The sequence below is a fragment of the Caloenas nicobarica genome, chromosome Z (genome assembly GCF_036013445.1).
Source record: "Caloenas nicobarica isolate bCalNic1 chromosome Z, bCalNic1.hap1, whole genome shotgun sequence".
NCBI classification, from domain to species: domain Eukaryota; kingdom Metazoa; phylum Chordata; class Aves; order Columbiformes; family Columbidae; genus Caloenas; species Caloenas nicobarica.
Genome location: NC_088284.1, coordinates 94,489,505 through 94,509,148, shown reverse-complemented (window position 1 = coordinate 94,509,148; position 19,644 = coordinate 94,489,505). Strand labels below are relative to the sequence as shown.

At 40.6% G+C, this 19,644-nt stretch overlaps 1 protein-coding gene across 1 annotated transcript; it reads right to left on the bottom strand.

The window, feature by feature from the left end:
* Nucleotides 1-160: 160 nt before the first annotated feature.
* On the bottom strand, nucleotides 161-12,942 carry MCOLN3 (mucolipin TRP cation channel 3). The gene is made up of 13 exons (XM_065656133.1): nucleotides 12,700-12,942; nucleotides 10,863-11,030; nucleotides 10,100-10,253; nucleotides 9,518-9,602; nucleotides 9,341-9,437; nucleotides 8,526-8,625; nucleotides 6,380-6,492; nucleotides 6,150-6,299; nucleotides 4,079-4,180; nucleotides 3,845-3,967; nucleotides 3,105-3,311; nucleotides 2,610-2,739; nucleotides 161-827 (listed from the first exon to the last, which is right to left on the bottom strand). The coding sequence occupies exons 1-13, from the start codon at nucleotides 12,925-12,927 to the stop codon at nucleotides 808-810; spliced, it is 1,677 nt and encodes a 558-aa protein (XP_065512205.1). The 5' UTR covers nucleotides 12,928-12,942; the 3' UTR covers nucleotides 161-807.
* Nucleotides 12,943-19,644: the final 6,702 nt, after the last annotated feature.

The following is a 19,644-nucleotide window of genomic DNA, read 5'->3' as shown; positions in this document are numbered from 1 at the left end:
TCTGACTTCTCCTTCAAAAACATAAGGTCAGCACACTGTGAGGCTGAAGACTGTAACTGATCCTATTCAATGCTGGATATAGGAGAACACCTACATTTCTCCACTTAGCTCATCCATCAAACTTCAGTTCTGGCCTGGCGTATCCCTGGCCTCTCTGAGAAAAGACTTCCACTTACATCAAGTGGTACTTATGTTGACAGAAATACTTAGTTTATGCTTTCGGCCACATTTGAATGGCTTGTGCATCAATTCATTGTAATGCCTCCAGAAACAAATTACACCCAATTTAATAATTTTAGTTTATTTTTACTATGAGCGTAGACAAACAAAAAAATGCTGAGGGCTCTAGAGGGAGCTTTCGTTCACTCAGTCATGGGTCAGCACAGCTCGATAGTGCTTGCAGCACTGAGGGCTATGCTGGTGTTCAAAGTTGCCGTTGTCCAGCACTATTTCTACTTATAGGTGAAAGTGACTGCATTTCTAGTCTACTTGCATAATCTAGCCAAGTCTCTGAACACAGACAGGTTTTAATTGTACTTTTCATTCTAGCACAATTTAACTGAAGAAACAAATAGAATAAAGCTAGTAAAAAAACTAAAAAAAAAACTCCCAAAGCCCCTGAACTACCAGTGAGAGGACCTAATCAGAGAGACTGTAAATTTGTGATAAGCTTCTTGCCACAGGCTTACACTGTTTTTTGAGAAAAGCAAATTCAGGCTTTAGGTATAAGGTTTTCCACTGGCTCTACTGTCCATTTCTTGCAATGTGTGCTCCTTTAAAGCCTCCATGATATACTTCCACAATGCATTAAGTATGTTCACTACAACCTGTACAAGAGAGGGGGAAAAAGTTGTCAGGTGCATGCATCGGAATAATAGTTTCATTGTACAGGGAACCTTAAAAATGTATCTGAACTATTTAATTACTAATTTGACATACACTGATAAGAAACTGCTATTAACCACCATAAAAGATTTTGAAAGCGAAAGAATTAAGAGAAGACTTGTGTGTCCTGTAGGACCATATGATTATTTAAGGAGTGGAAGCCATAGAACAGATAATGCAATATCCCACTTGAGATACTTTTATTTCTTCCTACAGATCATTTATTTCAAAGTAAAACCAGAAAGACACAGTACAGAGCTAATGGAACAATGTCCAGTATTTACAGGCAACTGCAACGTCAGTCGCTGGTCTAGCTTCCAGAGAAAGAAACACACCATTTTCAGATTAAAAAACAAAAACAAAATCAAAAACAAACAAACAAACCAACCACCAAAACCCCACCCACAAACAAACAAACAAACAACCCACGAACAAACAAAAAATCCATTTGTAACACTAACATGCGTAATATGAGGCATCCACGTGGATCAAGACATTTGGCACCAGGATAAAATCATTAAAGAGTAGGTAATCCATTTAGGAAACCAGGCTCTCAAATGGGGCACTTAAATGCCTACAGCTCTGTTCAAGTCCAGGATGCTGCTGACTGCCCAATACTCCAGAAGAACAAGTTGCTTGAGAGTAGCCAAGTTTTCCCTTTCAGGTGCTCTTCTGGAGCCCCAATCCATGCCTCACAGTCAGTGGGAAAAGTATTGCATCCCCACCCCATCCTGCCTCACGTTGGGTTTCTTGCCTAGTTAAACTGAGAGGTGTGTGGAGGAAAGGAAATATTAACATGTCGGTGCCCTTTACCCAGGAGCAAACTGCCCTGCTCTGCTGCATCCCACACTTCCATCCCCAGCCAGGTGCTGGGTCAGAACATTGGCTCTTGCTCTGGACTGACCCACTGCAGGCTCTGTTGTCTCCCTGCTCCAGAATGTGTCCCTGTCTCCCCCCACTCAGAAATATATTCTGTCTGGCATATAACAATATAGCACACCAGAAAATCCCAATACCAAGGTGCTGCAAATGCGTTTGATGGTTTTAATCAAGCTGCAAATATTTTAAGGCTCCCCTACCAAGTGACCGTTCAGCAAACAAGGCTCAGAGCTGCTGCCAGCCAGGTTAAATATAAACCACGTATCCTGCAATCAGTATTCCTGAAGAAACAAAACTTCAACTACCTGAAGCATTAAGCTCTCCATGGTGGAAGTTAAGCAATGCTTTTCCAAGCAGTGTATCTTCAGCTGTGTGCTGTCTTAAAACCTTGGCAAGCTGACTTTCTCCCTAGGTTTCAGGCCTGCTACGATTTAAGTTAGGAGACCTTACTGCCCAAGGTATCATTAAAAGGTGGATGAGAGTGAATGAGTTCTGTAAGTCCTGCCTATTGCAGCGAGTACAGGAAATGTTAATGCTTGCACATTACACATACAGCATTCCCAAGTTACTGTATATATTACCTAACTTTCAGTATTATTTTTCATATGTTAAGTGATTCTTAAATTAAAAGTTCCCTCACCTCTCCTAAAGACTTTGTTTACTGCAGACATTTGCTAAAGTGCTCATTTCTAGAGCATTAGAAATAGTTTGGGATTTCTGTGAGGTTTTTTCTCCCGTCCATCCCCCAAAATTTAAGTACTCTTCATAAACATTATTCCAAGGACATTTTATGGTGTGTTGCTTTTGCATATACCTTAAGTTATAACTTTATTGTGGGTACGTACCATTACAACAACAGAAGAGAGATGCAGAGCTTTCCTCCTCCAACCTGTACCTGCCGGAGTTTGGTAAGTCTTTGCACTGTGATATAAATTTCTGAAGTTCTGTCTCTGGAAAGCCATCTTGCTGGTAGTGCTAAAAATTTATATTTAGTTAAACATTTAACAAGACTAAAATGTACAATAACCAAAAACCTCCCCGGAGCACTTTTCAGACTTTGCTCAAGTCTGAAATTAGAAGATTCACATAACCAAATACGAAATTACTGCTTTTTGGTAGATATTTCACTTCCATTAGAGCAGGAAATCTGGCTTATAAGAAAACTGAAGTAGAGAGGGATTAAAAACCTTTTGTCATCGCTCTGCACTGTCAAAAGTGGCCATTACGTTTATTCCTTAAATTAGCCTGCAGTGCAATTCGAAATATTGAGGGAGAAGAGAGTCTTGATAGCACCAATCTTGCATTTTTATTCCAAACAAAGAATAAGAGTCCATGCTTACCTTGACAGTTTCATACGTGTCTGTAATGAGTGCAATGAAGAGACTCAGCACCATATAGATGAACAGACTGATGAAGGAGTAGAGGTAGATTCTACTGAATAACCAAACCAGGTAACTTTTCTGCTGCATTTTTGCAAAGGTGGCAAACATGTCATCTCCATTGATCAATGAAAAAAGGCATTCAGAAACCATGTTCAGAGAGCGAAACTAGAGAGGAGGGAAGACAAGCACGTCCATCGCCACTTTATTTGGATCCGAGACTGTACATAACTCGAAGATGATACACAGCTGATGACTGGCTGCCTCAGATCTCTTTGTGCACCCAGGATATGACAAGGTGCAAACAGTAAAACATTTGAGGAATGAGCAAAGTTTGTCACCTCCTATACACATACACATTCAATTCAGATAAGCCAATATCACTTTTAAAAGAAATAAGGATAAATAAGCCTGACACTGGTGTTCTGCAAGATGAAAATTATTTCTCAAAATACCAGCATGTGATTGGGAGTCACAGCAGCTTCTACTTCTGACTCAGAGCTTTCATAACTTGAGGAAAGTCTGACTGAGTCATGCAAGTCAGACTCCTCAAACAGAGTAGTGTCATGTTGAAGATGCACTATTTTTATATTAAGGGAAATCTTGACATGGAAACTTAAAAGTCAACAGTAGTAATCTCTTATTTGTTTGGAATCCATTCTGTTACTCAAGTTGTCTTTTTTGTGTGTTAAGTATATTACCTTCACATGGTATGGTCCCAGTACAATCCATCCACAGAAACAATAGCCCAGGTAGATCATAGCAGCACAACAGCAGAACCTCATCACATTGGGTAATGCTGCTCGCAGTGTTAGGATGAGAAGCTGCACAAAGCAATGCAAACAGTTAGAATTCAAGCAGGCATTTCTTCCAGTGCTCTTATAGCAACAAACAGAATAAATACCAACAGCACAAAGATCCCAGGAAATCCTTACATTATACTTCTGAAAGAAACCTAGGTAGCGAATGACTCCAAGCCACACAAGCATAGTGGATGTCCCTAGGAGTATGCTACAGACATCATAACTTGTCAGACTCTAAAAAAAAAAAAAGAAGAAAAATAAAGGAAAAAATAATCAAGTATTATAACAACTGATAGGTTCCAACTGTGACTCTCGTTACTACAAAGATCTGCTAAGAAACCTTGTTTTCCTTGGCAATCTCTCCCATTAAAAGTTAGCTTGGGGCAATGTGCATTAGAGAGCACAAGTCCCACCACAGAGCAAGGTCACTTTCAAGTGTAACTCCTTTCACAGGCCTTTATGTATGGTTGTTTGTAAAACAGATCCTGACAAGACAAGCTTCATTTGCAAGGCCAAGAGCGCAGCAGCGCTGCTGGTACAGAGCAGAGAGCCCCTGCACCTGGCGCAGCAGAACTTGCAGAGCGGCTCTGCAAACATGCCCTGTGCTGCTTCCAAATCTGCAGCGACTGCTGCTGGAATCTGCATCAACAGATTCCCCAGAGGAGCTTGGGAATCTCTCCACTGCATCCCCACAGAAAGCGTAGATGTGACTTTAGAACTGCAGAGCAAAGAAGGTTCTTCCAGCACATAGGCAAAGCAGTTTTTAAAAAACAGCATGACTTGTCAGCAGAGCTCAGGTCAGTGCTAAAGAAGATCTTGTTAGCCAGCTGGGGACTGTGAGGTGTAGAAAATTATCAAGACGACTAACTAGCTTCTAATTAATTCTAACCAGAACTTCATTTATATTTTATTAGCACTGCACTGTGGTTTTTTTTCCACCTACGCACACTGACCTATTTTCAACCAAGTTAGCATATACCCTGTTCCCTGAACTGCAGCTCTACTCTGAAATGGATCATGACAGCTTACTTAAGAAGTTTGACTATTTTCTGTTTTTATTCCTCTAGGGGTTGGCTAATCTTTTATATTAGCATAATTCATTTCCAGCCTGACGAAAAACAAATATAGGCTACTTGAACGTGAACTTGGTATTCAGCCATTAACTTTCAAACAGTAACACGAAAAAAGATCTTGTTATTATGGTCCACAAGGCTTGCAAAATGAAGTGAAATGTACCTGTAGACAAGAGTTTCAATAAAACACACTTTTAGAAAAATAAACATATATAAATAGGTGTATTTATATATTTAAGATACTGGAATCCCAAATGCAAAAATCTTACTCCAATCTTGTTCTTGTCTTCGCTTCTCCCAAAGCAGGTGGAATTATATCTTATCTTAGCCAGTTTCCTCATAGCTTCTTTCTACTCCTAAGAACCGAGTTTGTAGTTCCTAAGGTAAGATAGGGCAATTTGTACAGGGTGTTTATGATAGTCAAGCTGTCACCACATGGATTTCAGACCCATCCTTTCATCACTACTGTCCGAAGTCTGTTGTGTTGCAATGCCACACTGCAAAGTCTGCTACGGATTTGCTACATTATCTGAATATTAGAGTGCTTTGGGATAGCATATTGTAATAATTTTCTTCCCTAGCTCTGGCTGTACATAATATGTTGGTGGGGGTTTTTTTCCCCCCTATGTTAAGTTTATTTTAGAAATTGAAGGTTCTACCTGGCTGTGGCACACTGTTATGTACAGACTGGAAACCAGAGGCTGGGAAAGCAGCAATGTGATATTTAAGGCAAGAGTCTCTGTGCTAGTTAAACACTTGTTAAATGGGGAACAGGAAGTTAAATGCTAATTTTTTTAAAAGCCATCAAATAAGCAAATATAACCTGTCCTACATGGGGAAAAGAGGAGGTCAACAGTCTTAAAATTTCTGAGATGAAGTTCATTTTATTCCTTGGAGTCACAAAGGAGCAAAGATAATTAAAACTATAATATCTAGTGATATTTGGAGTTTTTAAATCTCACAACTGAAAACAACACATCTCAGTTATAATTCCAGAGGAGAAGGTAGCATTTTAAAATTTAATGCTACTGAGAATCAAGTATAGCCAGAGTAAAGTCCTCTGAGAGATTTAAACCTACCTGAGACAGAACAATCAGTTTTTCTTCCACCTGACAGTGTAAGAAGCTTACCTTGGCTTGTATCTCCATCTTCAGAGTTGATCCAACAATAGTTAAGACATCGCTGATGACAATCAGGATGTACCATCCATTGACAAATTCCATTTGATCACTGAAAGATACTTCTTTCTTATAATAATATAGGAAAAAGCTTACAAATTCCTAGGGGAAAGAAGGAAAGAAAAAAGTGAATCAGACTAACACAAGATGTGAAGGCTTTCCAAGGAAAGAATTGTACCCACCCTTTGGAGCCAAATTCCTTTAACCACTGATCGTGTGCAAAGGATCAATGAGGCCAGACAAGTCAATATAACAAAAGCATCGAAGATCATCATGTAATGAGTGTTCTTCTGTACTGCAAGAACAGAAATGTACATGTTTATAACCAAATGCATTTCATCTTGTTGACCATCTTGAGTACTGAAATAAGAATCAAGTTTTGATGTTAACTATGTTTATACAACTGAATTAAGAAAAATCTCAGCATTTTTCCCACTAAAGTTTATCTGACATTTTCATGAGAGACACAAATGCATCTGCATTGCAGGTGCCACTTCAGTTAATTTAGGAAGGTTGATACCACATCAAAAATTTACTAGAGTATGAGTGCTTCTCACAGCCCTGCAGAGTTAGAGGTGGAAGTTGTCTATTTTACAAGCACTGGAATGGCCTTTAGAGAGACAGAATTTGTCAAAAAAAAAAAAAAAAAAAAGGGAACTTCACAGTATGTATCATCTCTTCCAGACCATTAATTGACTATCAGGTAGGTTTCCTGTCCTAGAGCAGTGCAGATAATTTGCAGCTAGCCAAGACAAACGTTGAGCTAGACATGAGTTCTCTGTCTCTTATGTTACTAAAATTCACATTCTTGATCAACTAAAGTCAAATTTCACACCAAATCTACCACTAGACCTATTTTTGGTTTTTATACCCATCATGCAGGCTGATTTATACCCATCATACTCACTGAAACTAGATGAGACAACATAAGGATTAGATTTTTAATGCTGAATGTTATTGTTTGAGAAAAAGATTGAAACAAATTAGTGCTAAATTTTCCAAGAACATGCAATAATTCTCCAAAATGGGATACTGAAGTTCTAGTTGACTTCACAAACTGCACTACTCAGAAAAAGCCCACCTATTTCTTACTTATACCAAAGCCACTAACGCATGCACTGTTGTCATTTAAGGTGGGGTTTGCAGCGCAGTCCAGAACAGCAACAACTTGTTATTGTCTAATTGCAATCATTACCTTTGTATTTTTGCTTAGCTTTCAGAAAATAACACAGGGTGCTCCAGGAAATGATCTTGAAAATTGTTATAGAGGCAAACTCCATAGATATCAAATGTGGATTGTTACAGAAGCCTGGTACCAAAACCTTCTTGTACTGCTGCACTAGCAATCTCTTATAGGTAGCATGCCATCTGGTGTGCATTTATAACACAGCGGCTAGCAAAGCTAGTCGGTAGTGGAATATGTGTTTGCCTAAGTGGTGTGTTTTGTACTCTGTGATGCATTTCATTAAATTTCCTAAAATTAATTCCAATCTGGATCTTAAAAAACCAAACCAAAACCAAAACCAACCTTTTTTTCACTACCAGCTCTTCATTTCCTAACATAGGCATAGCAAAGGGGAAAGTGGCCAAGTAGAAAAATTGAGCTGATTCATCCTATTGCTTACTTCAGAAAAAAAAAAAAATAAAAATAAGTGGAATTTAGAGTCCCAGAAAACTTCTTATTTTGAAGAGATTATTTCCTCTAGTCAAAAATACTTCATACAATGTTTTGACCAGACCCAAAAACTGCCAACAAAGGGTGCTCTTGTAAGTAACTATTTAAGACAGATTATGTAACCATACTGTACCTCTCGGTTACAACCAAATACACACCGAACAACATTTAAGCAGCAGTAATAAGTGTTTCTAGCCACTCCACTCTAGCAAGCCTTAGCAACAGTGTTTCCTTGTTTTTCCTGGCACAAAGTCCTGAAAGAAGAGTGAATCAGTTTCAACTTTCCACCACTGTCATGTGTCCTTCTGTTGCCCGTTGCTAGAAGAACAGTTCACAGCTCTACCTTAAGCAATGAGCAGCCTAAGCTCAGTAGCCAAAGCCAGAAGGATGCACAGTGAGGTGTGGAAAAAATTCAGTTTGACAGTATCAATGGTGCAAGGTTTGAGAACTGCTAAAGAAAGTGATGGTGTGTCTGGGTTCCCAGGATTTCAGATCAGAGGTTGATTTCTGAAGAAAATCAGGATTTAGAGCGCATCCACTAGAGAATGTATGTCAATAGTGCCTCATCTTTTAATTAATAAAAAGGTTAACAAACATTGTGCTAGTGTCACAAAAGTTTAGCATGAAGACTTGAACACATTTATGTCACTTACTTGATCCAGAAACATGCCAGTCTTTACATTCCCTGATTGCTATGTTGTTGTCTAGACTTATTTTAATTCTTCCACTATGTGCTTTGTTATCAAACACTATCTGTATTAACAAAAAAAAAGAAAAAGAAAAGAAAAAAAAGAAAAAAAAAAGAAAAAAGAAAAGAAAAAAAGAAAAAAAAAGAAAAAAGAAAAGAAAAAAGAAAAAAAAGAAAAAAGAAAAAAGAAGAAAAAAGAAAAAAGTGCATATCTTTTTAAAGTTAAACCATTACATATGTAGCACACTGTATTGCTAAGCTTGCATAATGATTCGGAATAATTCTTTTAGGGGAGAAATTACAAAACCTGTTTAAGCTTAAAGTAACTCCATTCAAATTAATGTTGTCAAAGTGAAAGACAAACCTAGTGAACCATGTATTTGCCACAAATTGCTTGATCAACTAGATACTAGGTGAAATTATTTTAACTACAGCCTCATTCCTCTATGATCTGAAAACAACCTTTCCTAGAAGCATCTTTCTAAATAAAAGAGGTTTGTGCTTTTGTTATATGTCAGATGGATTAGAGTACAAAAGGCCATATGCCAAGCAAGTGTTTCAGGACCCCATCATGAACACTCAAAGCTGAACCTCCCACAGTCATAACTGGTGGTTATTTACAGGGTACGCTAAGCCATGACAGAGTAATCCAGACACCACTGGGGACAGTCACTGGTGACCAACACTCTTCAGAAAATATCTGCACTGACTGAGAACAGTAAACCAGCAAGAATAGTTTATCATTTTGAACTGAAAGACACGTGGCATCCTTCCACGTACCGTCAGAGTGAAATCGTAACAGTCGGGGAGCTCATGGTGACGAACGGTCTGGAGGTTGATTGCCTTCAGATTGAACATGAGCTGCACCGCCACCAGTCTGCAATAGAGCTTCAGATTAGCTTTTCACAAGGAAAATGCATGAATAACACAATACAGGAGTTGCTGATTCCTCCTCACCTGTGGAAATCCAGAGTGAAATTCAAATTGTGCTTTCCCACTGTTGTGTTGTCTGATGGTGTCATTGGCTCGATGTACAAGCAGTCTGCAATGGAGAAGTACTCACAACAATATCTCACGGGTTAACATGCTCTGTAACTGTAATCTGCCTTTCCCACTCCCGAGGCTGGAAAGAGCTGTTGACTGCACCAGACAAGATAGCACGCTTAAGTGAGGCATCATTTGAGAAGCTAGTTGACAAATACATGGGCTTCCCTGAACACCAGCCAAGTTATTCATCATGAATTCACAGGGAAGGCTCCTGAAATTAGCCCCAAATGCTTGTATTAGATAGCTATCAGTGCTAACCATTCATCACTTGCTTTGTGGCAGTAGATATAAAAGACTGTTACCTTGGAGGTGAGGGCTACAGGTTAGTTACGTAGTAGTTTTCTTACCAGTTTCTGGTAAGTAACTGGTAGTTAAGTTCAATACAGATCATGTGATAGGACTGTACAGTACTGTGGGGTTTTTTTTAAGAATTTATCATAAATGCAGGGTCCCTCCTCCCAAAGAACTGATACGATAGGTCAGATTCATCACCAGTCACAATCTCTGGGTCTATATCAAAGGTGTCGTTTCCAGGACAGATGGTTCCTCGCTTGTAGAACTGCTGACACACGGCCAGAGCTGTCTCTTCTGCTCCCCTCTTCTCATAAGCATGGTTTCCAACAGAAATGTTGGGCAGCTGTAAGTACTAAAGTTCAGAACAGAGAAACCAACTTAGATGGCACTAAAACTGTTATTCTCTGGGGTGGGGTGGGGGGAACAACACAACAAAAAAACCAAACAAACCAACCTAAAAAACCCAAACAAACAAACAAAACCAACCAAACAAAAAAACCCAAAACCACCAAACAGAAATGTTTGGATCTGTGCCAAAACCCATCTTTTTTACTTAAAAGGGCATCTAAACAACTCTGAAACCTACACCGCACTACAGCTGAGTCCTTGAATACTTTAAGGTATTTGACAAAAACAGTAAGTGCAGGAATTGGACTTAAATACTTTTTGCTTGTTATTTTTTTCCTCTTTACAATCCTTACTAGAAAGCCTAATTTGTTACTTGCCAAGAACTCTGGCTCAAATTCGAGGACTGCATTTAGTGCAGAATTAGTATACTGGTTATTTTTAAGGATGTCGCCACAAGTACAATGCTCTGGCAATGACAGAAAACCTAAATGAGTCGACGCTTAAGCAACTGGCACAGAAGATGAATTTCAGACTCCATCAGGGAAGGTGGAAGAAGAAAAGGTACCCAGGTAAAGAGCATATATATTGTACACATTGCAGCAACAATCCTTACCTGGTTTATTGCAAAGAATATCTGGTCATAAACATCTGCTTGTGTATATACAGCATAGGTATCATCCATTCTGTCCATGTATCCTTTCAGGAAGAGATGTTTGAATGCAACAGTGTTCTCTTCTTTGAAGGCAACCACCATTTGATTGGTTAATCCAAAAATCACCAGCTGAAAAAGACATTTACATTTCCTGTTCAAAGTCAAAGTTGGATTCTGGATTAACATAGGAATTCTGTCCTGCAGACAGCCACTCTTTTGTCATGCTGGTAGACAGGGCAGTTACGTGCAGGCTACTCCATTTCACAGCTGGTCAAAAGAAAGTTTGACTTCAGGAAACAATGGGTTTCAAGAATGTTCCCTTAACATGTTTACCAGCATCTTGGCCAAGGAATTGCATTTTTGCAAAGAAAAGGATACCATCTCAAATTCAAGCTACCTATATACTGTTAAATATGCTTTGCTAGTTCAGCCTGACATTAATATCACTTGCCCTGGGGAATATCAGTGTTCCTCAGCCAAAAAGGCAGGACAGGACTTAACCAGGCTCCACCTTGAAGCCCTTACTCCAGCATACAAAAGGCAAATTGAGGACAACTCAGAAAACCAAACATTTCTCCCTCAGGTTTCAGCGAAAGTTGCTTTGAGGATGACTGATCAAAACTGTGCTTGTAACAGGATAGCCTCTGAGGCTGTTAAAAAATATATTTCAACCGTTCACAAAAAGTTAGCACAAAACCTTGCTAGTTACTATCCAGGCTGAAGATGTTTCTAGAAGAATGTGATGTATTGTTTGTGGGAGGTCACAATTCTCTTTAGTGACTATTGTTTGAAATCTAGTGTCGGGAGCATTGTGAAGAAACTCAGAGATAAGTCTGAATCAGTAGTCTACAGATGAGTTTTATGGCCACAATGCAAACTGGGTATGTAGGTTTTGATAAGGATAACTCAGTTACAGAGACACTAAAAAGGTCTGTGGTCTAGCTCAGTGTGCTAGGCACACGGGAATACAGCAGCTAACCAACAGTGCTAAGACTGAATTACCTATGGGCAGATTTTCTCATCAGCATTAGTTTCTTTCCTATTTATGTTCTTCCACCATCAAATTTTATTTCTAGTTACAAAATGGGACAGATGACAATCAGAGGATGGTGGTACTTTTAAAATTGAAGTGGTAAGAGATACAAACATGCTGCCAGATGTATAGCAGGAAAACTATTATTTCTGCAATTCATCCCATCATTCATGCAACCATGGAAAACATTCTTCTCTATACTTGTATTGTTGTAGCGCTGATACCGCATGAAATCTATGGTGCAAGGTTGAGTGAGAGGAAGAGTAGGGCAGAATTTCTGTTGTTTTTTTTGTTTTTTTTTTTTTTGAAACAAGAGTTTGTGTACCATATGCAAGACACAAGCAAATATCATGAAAAAGCTACCAATTTCAGTTCTTATGTGATATTGAAACACAAGCAACTGCTCCTTGCCTCAAACACACTCAGAGTTCAGAAGGTACTGAGGGAAACAGATGTATAAGGATGCCATCCGTGAGGGGGAAAAAAAAAAAAAAAAAAAAAAAAGGAGAGAAAAAAAATCAAGTAAAAAGTCAAGTTGAGCCATTAAGCATGGTGCCTTCCACCTCTGCTCTTAGGAAAACTATTTTTTCAGTAGATAGTTTTAGGAGAAAGTTATGCCATCTGAGATCTAAGCTACATATAAGCAACTAAGTTTTTCAGTCTGTCCTCTCCCTCTTTCTGACTCACACCATGAATAGCATTTGTCACCTGCACTCATTTGGCTTCCAGAGGCTAGGAAGAGTCCCCACTTCTGTAGTTACTCACCTGAACAGTAACCATTGCTATTTTGAGTAGCTGAATCCCAAATTTCCAAGGTTTCCTGCCCCGGGCCCAGAATTTCTCACATGGGTTCATGAAGAAGAATTTTAATTTCCTTCTAAGCTGATCTTCTAGAAGCCCCTCCTGGCATACTGAGGGATGTTGTTTGTAGCTGCAAAGACTTCCATCATCATGAGTGCTGCAGCTGCTCACAGCCAATTCAGGATTTTCCATTTCTGAAATGAAAAGAAGTCTATGTCATCTGGAAAACATGCAAGCATGAATACAGCAGCATCAGACCAATCTGCATGACAACCTGGACTCCAAAGACGTTTGTCTCCTGTGAAAGGCACTCGCACATTACACTGAATTTAAGACTTTCCTCAGAATATTGCACATGTTCTGCAGAACCCAAAGAAAAGTTTGAGCAAGCTCTTAAATTTGTAGACAGGCTATCAGAACATTTATTTAATAGTGGAATTTCTGTCTCTCTGGAATTATGGAGTCACTTGCTGAAAACTTCTTCCTCTCTCACTCACCAATAACACCATACATGCAAGACATCCTGACTCATTTCCTTCTGCGTCCAGAAGAAAAAAAAAAGCCTCTCATGAGCATTCACTCTTCTGGAAAACTTATCTACTTCTGTAGCTAGTATTTTCCCCTGCTGTCAGCCTGCTGTCCAGTCCTTGAAAGAAATGCAATTTTCAAGACAGACAGCATTTTTCTTAGACATTAGTATTAACATTGTTTGCTCTTAGAAATAGAGACCCAGCGTGCCAAACTGCAATTCAGATAAATTACCTGAGCGCATTAACTTGATATTTAGCAATATTATATCTATTTTTTTCAGCCATGAAAGACTGAGTGCAAACTAATGGCAACTGTGAACCAGAAAAAAAAAAAAGGCGCAAAAGGTAATTGTATTCAAGCTTCATCAAGCCAAAGAGGCTCACATTTTAGATCAGTATGAGGGGAAAGATTAAAAGAGAATCTTATAAACATGGTTTGAGACATTATTCTCCACAGTATTCAACATGTTTAAATGTTAATCTGTTACTAACTTCACTGATTCACAAACATTTTATAAATTTATGTACTTTATAAAGTACTTAAGAGGTAGCCAGGAATATTTATTTCAGATAAAAGACTGTTGACATTAAGAACAGGGGAGACAGCCTAGGTTCTGGATAAATTTAAAGATGTGGCATTTAGATGAATTATTTTCAATTTGCATTAAAAAAGTTTATCATACAACACAAACAAAAAATCATCACTAAGACTAATTTTAAAAAATGCATAAATCACATCCACTCTCCTCAAGCAGCCATTGCACACATCAGAACGCAAGTCTGTTTTCAATTATAATTCAAGACCTTCAATTTCCCCAGTTGTCAGAGAGCAAGAAAAGCTTTGAATCAGAAGTTTAGCACACAGGATTGGCCCATAGATAGGCTTAAAAAAAATTCAGCTCCTGTTTTATCAGGTTTCCATTGCAGGATACAGTATGCCACGGTTTCCACTCGTCTTTCTTGCAGCTGATCAATCATTTCTAAGTTAAGCCCTACCCTGATACTTCAATATTCCTGACAATGTATGTGCTTGATTTAAAACAAACAAACAAAAACTCACCAGAAAAAAAACCCCTTGGTCTCACGGTATCAGCTGGAGAAGGTGTTCCAGCTAAACAGAACACACGGGAAGAATTTTCTCATCAACCTGCGCAGAGGCAGCGGGGGCCCCAGGACGGGCGCCGCAGCTGGGGGTGCGGCAGAGGCAGCGTCCCTGCCCCGCCCCAGCCCCTACAAACGCTTCACGAACACGCTCACGGCCAGTTAGGACTTGCACAGCCTTTCAGGTCGCACGGGGGACCCCCGCGGGCCTCTGGTCCCCTCCGCCGGGCACCGAACACTCCCCGGGAGCTGCCGCCGGCCTCCGCCGCATCCCCGGCGGAGCGGGGCAGCCCCTGCCCGTCCCGGGCTCGGCGCTCGTTTCCAAAGCTGGAAGCCAGGTGCGCACTCCCCACCCCCTCTTAGTGCTTTTAAAGGAAAGGCTTCAGCATACCTGCCAGCGGGGTCGCGTCCTTGCCGCCAAGGTCCTGCTGCTCCCGGGGCTGCTGCCCAGGCAAGCAGCGGGGACAGGGCTGCCGGCGCCGCGGGGGCGGCCGTGGGAGCGCGGTGCCCGCAGCCCGCGGTGCCCGCAGCCCGCGGTGCCCGCAGCCCGCGGTGCCCGGAGCCGCTGCTCCCGCAGCCTCCCGACTGGGCAGGGGACAGGGTTTTGGGGTCCCCGCCAGCCCCGGCCTGGGGTGCTGCGCTGTGCACACAGGTACCGCGGCGTCTGTCACCTTCTGCTTCACATCTCCCTCCTGCTGCACGTCACCGGCGGCTCTCCGCTTTGCATGTGCCTTCTATAGGATGGCAATGCCGCCTCCAGGTTTTTGAACTCAGGCTTCTGTATCCGGACAAAAAAAGGGTAGGACTTACGTTATAATCAGCTATGTCCCCTCTGTAATAAAAAGCCCTTTCTGGTCACAGAATTGCGGTCATGAAGAGCAGCTGGGGTACAATGAACTAAGTGGCATGACTGACATGCTGAAGTCATTACACGTACATGCAATTAAGCTATTTAAGTTATTAACTGGACTTCAAAGAACCGGTCTCCTCTCACTGCACCGAGGAAATGATCGCTTTGGTGTTGCTGCCTGACGGGAGGTAGTGCCTGGGACGAAGCCTGGGTTATGATGACTGCATCCACTCACCAGCTGCCTAATTCGTGCTGCAAATGCTCATATGAGCATTGGTATTTAAAAAATAAGGTAAAATAAAGACAAGGCAAAACCAGAGAGAGTAGCAGACACTGCGAGAGAGAGAACTTCCCGGCTGTAGAGAGAGAGATGGAAGACAGCAAGGATCCCTCCTGCCTACCATGAGGAGAGTGGCTGGCTGGTCCCTAGAGTGCCACCAAGTGCTCCACGAACGCGGTTCCTTTTGGATTACATTGCAGCAAAGCGAACGAAATTATTTTCATGCGTCAAAAATATGAAAGATGTGGAATACAAACCTTCATATTACCACATCGCATCGATTCACCTAAACCTCCCTCTCAGCTGGAGACGCCTCCAGCACTGCCCGGCAGCTAATGGCGAGGAGATGCTGGGACGTGGGGACCGTGGGTGGCTTTTCTACACAGGCAGCTGGCGGCAGCGGCCGCCTACAGACCCCAGCATGCCGTGCTCCCCACCGGCCCCAGGCGGCGGCAGGCCTCCCGCGCACGGCATGCTGGGACGTGTAGTTCCTGCCAGGAGGCCGCAGCAGCGGCTTCCCCTCGCGGGGGCGGGTTTGAAAAGCAGAGCGCTGATTGCCTCTCGGAAGCGTCAATCTTGGCTCGTCCCGTTGCCCTGACAACCGCACGGCGCCAGGGACGCGGCGGTACCGGGGCCGCTCAGGTACGGGCGGCGGGACGGGAAGCGGCGGGACGGGACGTGGCCGGGGGCCGGAGGGACGGGGAGCCGCAGCGGCGGAGGTGCGAGCCCGAGGGGAGGCCGGCGGTTTTTGCAAGAGCCGCCGGCCTCAGCCGCCCCTTCCACCGCGCCAGCTGCACCGGGCTCAGCCTCCTCCCCGTGTCCCCCGGCCTCATCCAAGATGAGAATAGTGTTTTTCTCACCTTTGCTTAAAAAAACCAAACAAAAACACTCTTAAAGTCTTGTCCAGTGTAAATCTTTACAAGGTAGCGTTTCTGCTACAAAAGCCATAACAAGGCAACATCTCCTGTTTGCCTCCTGGCAGTATCATGTTATGACAACTTAACTATCATACTTATTAACTATTGAAGTACTGACCAAAAGCTTAATAAATATTAATAATGTAGACCAGCTGTACTGGCTCGCACCAGAAGTTCAGAAAGGGCCTGGCTGAGATTATAAAATAAAGCCATATTTCCACTCTTCACAACCTTTTTTTTTTTTTCGATTTATGGCTTCATTTCTTCAGCCAGCGGTGTTATCATTACTTTTAGTAGCCGTTAATTTTTCACCTGTCAGTTTGCCCTGTTACTTTTTGAAACTGTGTGCTTTTGGCAGCTATCTTGTCCACCTCTTGTGCAATGGAATACTTTTGCACTCCTTTTGTTTGTCTGTCCCTTGGTAAGCTCATGTGATGCCAGCTGGATCTGGTATTACGAAAGACTGTGAATAATCATCCCCTGGTCACTTTCCCCAGGCCTCCCATGATTTTGTTGACTTCTATCATATCCTCTCTTCAGTCCAGGCTAAAAAGAATCCTATTTTATTCCTAGTACAAAACATGTCCCATATCTTCAGTCATTCATGTTATACCTTCTCTAATTCTATTCTGTTTCTCTTTGAATGGAAGAGAGAAACAGAATACGGTATTATCCAATGTTTTAATGAAGTTTTCCATTTTGTTCCTTATGCCTTTCTTACTCATTCTTAACCTAAATGTACACATATTGTACTTATCATCCCAGAGCATGTAATTACCTCTACTGATTTCTATCAAATAACAAATCTACACCTGTTTCAAGTGGGCCTAACTTAATGAGAAGTTGTATGTGTGAAATCGGGTACATTCAAACAGGCAGTTGCCAAAACTTCAGCCTTACTCCCTACAACTTATACAACAACGTTGGGTCCAAATACGCATAAGCATTATCAACAATACAAACTTTAGCTGTTTGTATTATTGCTCTTTGGGTAGAGCAAAGTAGAAAAAATTAATTAAAGGGAACATTGTACGCAAATTTCTGGAGAGGTAGTATTTTTAAAGAGTTCCTAAATGTTTACAGACAGAAGTATGATTTTCAGCTTGATAGTGGCATAAAAACAAAAAAGCAAGCAGCACGTTTTTGATAAACTCCTTGTAGTGCTTTCGTTAAATGGCAATGCATTCAATTCTTCTGCCATTTAAAATTCTAGTAAATTACAGTGCTAAATTAGTAATGCATGCAGGCTTGGCCTTAAATCATTCAATTAAGTGACTAATGAATCATTCTGTGTCCTCGATTCAGACAGCATCTTTCGCAGTACTGATAGCTAATTCAATTTCCCCTTTTGCAGTACCTAGCAACTTTGTGGACTTGTTTTATAACTGTAAATGTTTCAGTACATTAAATGATTAGGAGAACACTCTGATCTTATTTTTTCTCTTGAGCCTAACATTCAAAATATTACAGCCATCTATAAATAAACTAGGCTACAAAACGTCAAACAACATTGTCAAATATTTACTTGGGCTTTATCAATTAAATAATGCAACACTGTGTTCCATGGAAAAATTGCTGAAAAATTAGACTGAACATACGTAATCATGTTTTAATATAATGCATTACCTACTTTTAAAATATAAAATACGTGCCAGTGTTTAAGACAACTAATTTTCAAGAGCTATTGTTTTTTGTAGGTTTTGCACTGTTACTTTTTTAAAGTTATGTTACTTTAAATGTTGTTTCCAACCTCTCTTCTCAATCATAGAATCATGGAGGTATATAATACATTTATACATATAATACATTTGCATGTTTCTGGACAAATATGCATATTAGAGTCCTTTCTAAATAAGCAATATAGAAGGGGATAGGAAGTAACTACAGATTAAAGAAATTAACTTTTTTGTCATGTTTTCAGATAGTCTTCTAATACAAGCACTTTTTTTTTCATTAAGTTCTGGATAGGATTTGGTACTTTGTGTAAAAACTTAAGGAATGAAAAAAAACCAAACCCCTGAAGTAAGAGGTAACTTCTGAAAATACTATATTTTATGTTACACATTAAGAACCGTTAGGATTTTCATTCCCTTACTTCTTTTTTTGGAAGAGGAGGGGTGCAAAAGATTGCTCTTCAGTACCTATTTTAAAGTTCTCGGTGCGTGTTGCCTTCCTGCAGGGAGCACCTGGGGGTTAGTAGCGTAATCCTGTATAAAAACCCAAACCAAACCAAACCAAAAACAACTTTGCATACATACGTTGTAAATGGCTGTGGGCTTGATTATGTTTCCAGAGAAGATTTTTGGGTTCTGCCTTTGTTCTCTTTGGAGGACTTACACGTCTCTGAACCAGTGACAATCACATGCCCACAGGATGACAAATGGGCAGAGGCAATACAGTGTTAGGGATATTGTAAAAGGAGATAATTCCTTTCTGCTTTTCTGTCTGCTTTCCAGTTGGTGAGGTTCTGTGCATCATAGATGGAGCCATGAGCAGTCCTATTGATTGCTTATTTATTTGCAACCCTTAAAGAGGGATGCTTCTTGTATTAATGTGTGTATGTACATACACTCAGTCACTGATGCTGCCTTCACCAGCACCGCCCTTACTTGTATAGTGCTGTGTGCACATCTGCTCCTGATTCTTTCAGTAAAGGAGGAGGAACTGCATTACTGCGAGACAATTTCAAAAGTTTAAAGTGTTTTAATAGGTAAAATATACTTGAATTCTGATGAGGCAAAAGGCATGTTTTTACTTGCAAGTTATTGCACTAAACATAGACATGTGACTTATCTCAGCCTGCTCACTATTTCCTCTATTCATGTGACTTAGGGCTTAGGTTACTCAGAAGAACTCAAAATTTCCAAATTGGCTTTGTTTGTGTGTATAATTAGGAAATGGTGAAGTAAGACAATGTGACTGTAATATATCTGATATGGTTTATATTGTCCTTCAACTAATTTCTAAAACAGCTGGCCTCTCCTATCCTGGAGGGCTGTCTCTTTTATCCATAAGTGTCAAGGTCGGTTTCAAATTAGAGTAGTTATAGAATGCATTTATAAAATGGGTCAAGATTATTTTTTAAGTGTAAAATATACAAGGAAACAGATAAGAAATAGCTTTGCACTTTTTTTTTTTTTTTTTAGGGAAAATTAGCCTCTTTTGATCATCTGAAATGACATGCACTCTAAGTTAGGTAGCCTTAAGTGTCTCAGAACTATAAACTAAGCA